Source organism: Bufo gargarizans, chromosome 4, assembly GCF_014858855.1.
Source record: "Bufo gargarizans isolate SCDJY-AF-19 chromosome 4, ASM1485885v1, whole genome shotgun sequence".
In the NCBI taxonomy this organism is placed as follows: domain Eukaryota; kingdom Metazoa; phylum Chordata; class Amphibia; order Anura; family Bufonidae; genus Bufo; species Bufo gargarizans.
Genome location: NC_058083.1, coordinates 453,708,302 through 453,716,306, shown reverse-complemented (window position 1 = coordinate 453,716,306; position 8,005 = coordinate 453,708,302). Strand labels below are relative to the sequence as shown.

The following is an 8,005-nucleotide window of genomic DNA, read 5'->3' as shown; positions in this document are numbered from 1 at the left end:
CTTAGGCTACACTGAAGAGATCTACGTATCCTACGTTTACACAGTGATCACTTACCGTATGTCATTGTATTACAGTAACGGACAGATTGATCTAGAAAGTCACGAGTGACAGAGCATCACTCCATATAAAGCCACCATCACTGAGGATGTCCATAGCACCAACGCCACGTGCTGCACTGAGCCTGGCTGCCAACAAATAGTTCAAGGCACTTAATGAGTTAAAAAAAAAACGAATTACCGTAAGCAACTAAAAAGCCTAAGTGCTTTGAACATGGCTTATGTAAAATATAAAATGTAAAAATAGCATGATTATTCTCAGATTTCTTTACAAAATGTGCAATTATCGTTTTCACTAAGGATGCAGCTCTATTAGATCCGTCGATAGAGTAAAGTCGCGTTTCAGATATCAATGGGCTGCAAAGCGGTTGATTCAATTTACACCTCTATAAAATCTAAAATATAGTGAAAGGCTAAAGTAATCATGTTTGGATGGATGTGTTTCTTTGTAAGATCAGTCTTCTTGGAAGTAAAGTGATGCATTGTGCCCCAAAAAATAGCTTTTCATCACTTGGAAGTAACAGGTCCCATCTCTACACTGTTGTCCTTCCAGTCCAGTTGACACAAGAAACCCAAGCAGCATTTACATGGATGTGTGCGGCGGCTGCCACCACGCGTTTCAAGTCACCGTGATGCAAGCATTCCTCTGCTTTTAAAGGCATCTCCAGACAAACACGCTGCAACAGAAAAAGGAGATGCTTCATTAGCTGTGACAAGGTCCAAAAGAGATAGTAATAAACAACATAAACATGCCAGATATAAAATGACTATTTAGGCTACCTTCACAATAGCGTTTTTGCTGGATATGTCATGGATCAGCTAAAACGCCTCTGTCCCCATCTGAATCCGTTCTGAACGGATCCGGCTGTATTATCTTTAAAGCAGCCAAGACGGATCCGTCATGCACACCACTGAAAGTCAATGGGGGACGGATCCGTTTTTTATTGTGCAGTGTTATTCTGTCCACAATGGGGACGCAACCAAACGGAACAGAATGCATTCTGGTGCACTCCGTTCCCTTCAGTTCAGTTTTATCCCCATTGACAGCGAATGGGGACAAATCTGAAGGGTTTTCCCCGGCTATTAAGATCCTATGACGGATCTCAATAACGGAAAGGGAAAGCGCAGATGTGAAAATAGTCTTATTCACACTCTCTGTGCAGTGAGGCTTTTGTCAATTATCACACAAGCCTCCCCAAAAATAAGTCCATACAAGGGTGTCACCACGCTGGAGCCCCCATCAATCAGCAGCAGTCGGGGAGAACCTGGCACCAATGCCTCTACAGAATAATTGTAGGATTACATTGCTCCCCTTTCAATTAATAGGCTGTCCATGTAATGCATGGATGTGTGAGACACAGTCTTTGTAGTCAAGCTCAGCTCTAGAGGATCTTGGATGGGGGAACCCCAACTACTAGGCCGGGTTCAAATCACGTTTAGCTTTCCATCAGATCAGAAACTCCAAAATAAACAAGAAGACCTTGCAGATAATAGAATGATATGAATATTAAAAAGTGGCTACATGTTATTGGCCAAAGAGTACACAAGAGGGCGCTGAGATATCAGGTCATAATATATAACAAATAACCGATCAACCAGGCAATAATAGGAAAACGCCCAGTAGATATACTCTTGAGAGAGCTAGTTGAAAGGCAAAAAGCACTAAGAAAAAAGTTGCAAGAAATTACATAAAGTACAAAAAGTGAAATTACCGAGTGATATGTCAGTGCCCTCCTTCCTATGCTGTTTCGCCCAGTGGGTTCTTCCTTATATATTGCATTAGGGATTCCGTTACCACGGACCATAACGCAATTCTATGAGGCATTCTGTTATAATAGAAGTCTATGGCCTGCATAACGGATCCGTCCCGTTTCTGTTATGCTGCTCTATGCTGCTCCATTCAGTCAGTGACCGACGGGCAACTGGGGATATCTGTCCACTCCCCTGTACAGCTGAGTATATGCATAAATGAGGGACTTACTAGGCCCACCATGAGAATACACCCCTTTGGGTTATCCCTCCCAACTAACAATGACAGGATTCCAGATCAACTGTCGTTTTTCTATTCTGAAAACGAGTCTATTGACGACCCGATCCTTATACGGGAAACTCTGAAGGCCAACTTAAGAGGGTGTCTAAAATCCTTCTTCTCATTTATTAAATGCACCTCTGCGAGGCAGGAACCGGCCTCTGAATGTACCAGACTAGAGGCGCAATATGTGGCAGACCCTACAGACATGCATAAAGATGCCTGGTTGAACAAAGGACGTCAATACCTCGCCCTCTTAAAGGAGAAAGCACAGCGTAAGCTATTCTTCACTAAACAATCCTATTTAAAACCCGGTAACCAGTAACTAGGAAGCTATTAGTGCATCTTGTGCACCAAAACCAGGCATCTCCTGCAGTCCTGAGAATACAGGCTAGTGATGGTAGTATGCTCCTTGAGAATGAGGTAGCTAGCTGGGTAACAAGGTAGCAAGCTGGGTAACAGTTAGGCCCCTTTCACACGAGCGAGTATTCCGCGCGGGTGCAATGCGTGATGTGAACGCATTGCACCCGCACTGAATCCTGACCCATTCATTTCTATGGGGCTGTGCACACGAGCGGTGATTTTCACGCATTACTTATGCGTTGCGTGAAAATCGCAGCAAGCTCTATATTGTGTGTTGCGGTGCGATAATCCACGCAACGCAGGCCCCATAGAAGTGAATGGGGTTGTGTGAAAATCGCAAGCATCCGCAAGCAAGTGCAGATGCGGTGCGATTTTCATGCACGGTTGCTAGGAGACGATCGGGATGGAGACCCGATCATTATTATTTTCCCTTATAACATGGCTATAAGGGAAAATAATAGCATTCTGAATACAGAATGCATAGTAAAATAGCGCTGGAGGGGTTAAAAATATATTTTTTTTATTTAACTCACCTTAATCCACTGGCTCGCGTAGCCGGCATCTCTCCTGTCTCTTTCTTTGCCGATTGTAGTCAAGGACCTGTGGTGACGTCACTCCGGTCATCACATGATCCATCACCATGGTAAAAGATCATGTGATGGACCATGTGATGACCGGAGTGACGTCACCACAGGTCCTTGACTATAATCAGCAAAGAAAGAGACAGGAGAGATGCCGGCTACGCGAGCAAGTGGATTAAGGTGAGTTAAATAATTTTTTATTTTTTTTAACCCCTCCAGCGCTATTTTACTATGCATTCTGTATTCAGAATGCTATTATTTTCCCTTTATAACCATGTTATAAGGGAAAATAATACAATCTACAGAACACCGATTCCAGACCCGAACTTCTGTGAAGAAGTTCGGGTTTGGGTACCAAACATGCGCGATTTTTCTCACGCGCGTGCAAAACGCATGACAATGTTTGAGTTTGACACATCGCGGATCAGGTTGACAGATTACTGGGAGGGGCTGGAGAAGACCCAGCGGTCATGAACAGTACTATCCTTGTCCATAATAGGACATGTTTTATTTTTTTGTGTAACGGAAATACGGAAACGGAATGTACTCGGAGTAATTTCGTTTTTTTTTGCAGACCCATATAAGTGAATAGTTCTGCATACGGTCCGCAAAAAAAAAAAAAGGAACGGACACGGAAACAAAATTTGTTCTTGTGCATGAGGCCTTACTCTGTCAAGGAAAGTTTTTGTTGGATGAGATTCTTGAATAAGTAGAAAAGCAGCGGACGCCTGGAAACGAATGAGCCAGGACCCAGCACCTAGGGATTACCAATGCAAATCTGGCTAGTCTGACAGGTCATGGAAATGAGTGTACAACCTCTTTAACTGCGTGGGCTGTAGCTTAGAAAACCCCATGCTCCTAAGCATCCCAGCTATATTATATGTATTTTAAATTTGGCGACTAAAAATGTCATTTGGCTCCTAAATTTTTCATTTCAGTGATGGTAGTGTGAAATATCTGCGGCCATTGCCTCACTAGCCACGGCAAGTCCCCAGGCCCAGATGGAATCCCTCTAGGAGGTATATGCCAAATATTCAGAATCCCTCATGGAGCCTCTGAGGAGAATGTACAATGCGTCCTTCTATTTGGGACGCTTGCCCCCTTCGATGTATAATGCCACTATAGTGGTAATCCTTAAACCAGATACGAACCCTACAGAGTGTGGATCATATCGCCCAATCTCTCTACTGAATTTAGATTAAAAAAATACTAGCTAAGATACCAGCAACTAGGTTGAATAAGTGTATTCTTAGTATTATACACCCGGACCAATCAGGCTTCATGCCCGGTAAATCCACATCCGAAAATATTCGGGCCGTGCAGTTGGTGAATGGGCTTCGGTCGCACCAGTCTTGGGCCTTGGATTCTTTGGATGCCGCCAAGGCCTTGGACTCTGTGGAGTGGCCATACTTACTTACTGCCTTAGGCCTCATGCACACGACAGTATTTTTTTGCGGTCCGCAAAAAGAGGTTCTGTTGTTCCGTGATCCGTTTTTGTTTCCGTGTGTCTTCCTTTATTTTTGGAGGATCACCAGACATGAAGGAAACTAGAAAAAAGTCTAAGTCAAGTTTGCCATGCAAATGATAGGAAAAAAACGGACGCGGATGACAATCTTGTGTGCCTCCGCGTTTTTTCACGGACCCATTGACTTGAATGGGTCCGCGAACCGTTTTCCGGGAAAAAAATAGGACAGGTTATATTTTTTTGACGGACTGGAACCACGGATCACGGACGCGGATGACAAACGGTGCATTAGCCGAGTTTTCAACGGACCCATTGAAAGTCAATGCGTCCGCAGAAAATCACGAAAAACGGAACAACGGACACGGAATAAAACAACGGTTGTGTGCATGAGGCCTTAAGCTGTTTCGGTCCTGCTTTTATCAAGTGGGTCTTGATATTATACAAAAACCCCAGATCTAATATAGCGGCATCAAAATAGAAGGTAGAGTGGGCCTATATGCAGATGACATGGTGCTTTTTACGTCTCGGGTGGAAGATACTCTCCCCCGAGCAATAGAGCTCATTAATGACTTTGGGAAATATTCAGGAATATGTCTTAATTGGGCTAAATCCTCACTCTTCCCCCTATATGAGTCCGATTGGCCAGACCAAATTCAAGACCTGCCAATTGTCCCCCATTTTAAGTACTTGGGTATTCATATAACGAGGGAGACCAGCACTTTCCACTCTCTTAGGCCTCATGCACACGACAGTTTATTTTCACGGTCCGCAAAAACGGGGTCCGTGATCCGTGACCGTTTTTTCGTCCGTGGGTCTTCCTTGATTTTTGGAGGATCCACGGACATGAAAAAAAGTCGTTTTGGTGTCCGCCTGGCCGTGCGGAGCCAAACGGATCCGTCCTGAATTACAATGCAAGTCAATGGAGACGGATCCGTTTGACGTTGACACAATATGGTGCCATTTCAAATGGATCCGTCCCCATTGACTTTCAATATAAAGTCTGGAGTTCTTTTATACCATCGGATTGGAGTTTTCTCCAATCCGATGGTATATTTTAACTTGAAGCGTCCCCATCACCATGGGAACGCCTCTATGTTAGAATATACTGTCGGATATGAGCTACATCGTGAAACTCAGATCCGACAGTATATTCTAACACAGAGGCGTTCCCATGGTGATGGGGACGCTTCAGGTTAGAATATACAAAAAAAACAGTGTACATGACTGCCCCCTGCTGCCTGGCAGGTGCTGCCAGGCAGCAGGGGGCAGACCCCCCCCCCTGTAGTTAACTCGTTGGTGGCACAGTGTGCGCCCCCCATCGCCCCCCTCTATTGTAATAAATCGTTGGTGGCACAGTGTGCGCCCCCCATCGCTCCCTCTATTGTAATAAATCGTTGGTGGCACAGTGTGTGCCCCCCATCGCCCCCCCCTCCCTCCCTCTATTGTAATAAATCGTTGGTGGCACAGTGTGCGCCCCCCCCCTCCCTCCCTCTATTGTAATAAATCGTTGGTGGCACAGTGTGCGGCCTCCCATCCCCCCCCCCCCCGATCATTGGTGGCAGCGTAGTTCCGATCGGAGTCCCAGTTTAATCGCTGGGGCTCCGATCGGTAACCATGGCAACCAGGAAGCTACTGCAGCCCTGGTTGCCATGGTTACTTAGCAATAGTACAAGATTCATACTTACCTGCTTGCTGCTGCGATGTCTGTGACTGGCTGGGAGCTCCTCCTACTGGTAAGTGACAGTTCATTTAGCAATGCGCCGCACAGACCTGTCACTTACCAGTAGGTGGAGCTCCCGGCCGGACACAGACATCGCAGCAGCAAGCAGGTAACTATGAATCTTCTACTATTGTACTATTGCTAAGTAACCATGGCAACCAGGACTGCAGTAGCGTCCTGGTTGCCATGGTTACCGATCGGAGCCCCAGCGATTAAACTGGGACTCCGATCGGAACTCCGCTGCCACCAATGATCGGGGGGGGGGGGGGGATGGGAGGCCGCACACTGGCCACCAATGTTGTTACTGCTATAGAGGGAGGGGGGGCCGAGGGGGGGCGCACACTGTGCCACCAACGATTTATTACAATAGAGGGAGGGGGGCTGATAGGGGCGCACACTGTGCCACCAACGATTTATTACAATAGAGGGAGGAACAGGGGGCCCGATGGGGGGCGCACACTGTGCCACTAACGATTTATTACCATAGAGGGAGGAAGGGGGGGGCACGATGGGGGGTGCACACTGGCCACCAAGCTATTATTACAATAGAGGGAGGGAGGGGGGGGGGCCGCACTGGCCACCAATGATATTCAAACTGGGGAGGGAGGGGGGGTCTGCCCCATGCTGCCTGGCAGCCCTGATCTCTTACAGGGGGATATGATAGTACAATTAACCCCTTCAGGTGCCGCACCTGAAGGGGTTAATTGTGCTGATCACGGCCCCCTGTAAGAGATCAGGGCTGCCAGGCAGCAGGGGGCAGTCTTGTACACAGTTTGTAGTGTATTCTAACTAGAAGCGTCCCCATCACCATGGGAACACCTCTGTGTTAGAATATACTGTCGGATCTGAGTTTTCACGAAGTGAAAACTTAGATCTGAAAAAGCTTTTATGCAGACGGATCTTCGGATCCGTCTGTATGAAAGCAACCTACGGCCACGGATCACGGACACGGATGCCAATCTTGTGTGCATCCGTTTTCTTTCACGGACCCATTGACTTGAATGGGTCCGTGAACCGTTGTCCGTCATAAAAATAGGACAGGTCATATTTTTTTGACGGACAGGATACACGGATCACGGCCTCGGCTGCAAAACGGTGCATTTTCCGATTTTTCCACGGACCCATTGAAAGTCAATGGGTCCGCGAAAAAAAATGGAAAACGGCACAACGGCCACGGATGCACACAACGGTCGTGTGCATGAGGCCTTAGGCTGGGTTCACACGAGCGTGTCCGGATAAGGTCCGGATGCGTCCCGGTGTATTGCGGCAAACCCGCGCGATTAGGTACGCAATTGCAGTCAGTTTTGACTGCGATTGCGTTACGATGTTCAGTTTTTATCGCGCGGATGCAATGTGTTTTCCACGCGCGTGATAAAAAACCGACTGTGGTACCCAGACCCGAACTTCTTCACAGAAGTTCAGGTTTGGGTTCGGTGTTGTGTAGATGTTATTATTTTCCCTTATAACATGGTTATAAGGGAAAATAATAGCATTCTGAATACAGAATGCTTAGTAGGTGATCAATTGAGGGTTAAAAAAAAAATAATAATTACCTCACCTTCTCCTCTTGATCGCGTAGTTCCCGGTCTCTTCTTTAATGATGAACTACCAGCTAAAGGACCTGTGGTGACATCAGATCACATGCTCCAATCACATGGTCCATCACCACGGTGATGGACCATGTGATTGGAGCATGTGATCTGACATCATCACAGGTCCTTTAGCCGGTAGTTCATCATTAAAGAAGTAAAGAAGAGACAGGGAACTACGCGATCAAGAGGAGAAGGTGA

General features: G+C 46.4%; 1 protein-coding gene across 1 annotated transcript in view; it reads right to left on the bottom strand.

Moving 5' to 3' along the window:
- Positions 1-340: 340 nt before the first annotated feature.
- EML6 (EMAP like 6) overlaps positions 341-8,005 on the bottom strand; it is a 188,125-nt gene continuing 180,460 nt past the window's right edge. Inside the window, exon 41 of the mRNA XM_044290143.1 lies at positions 341-734. Coding sequence (XP_044146078.1) covers positions 710-734 — 25 coding nt within the window. The 3' untranslated portion in view covers positions 341-709. The remainder of the gene's footprint in view (positions 735-8,005) is intronic.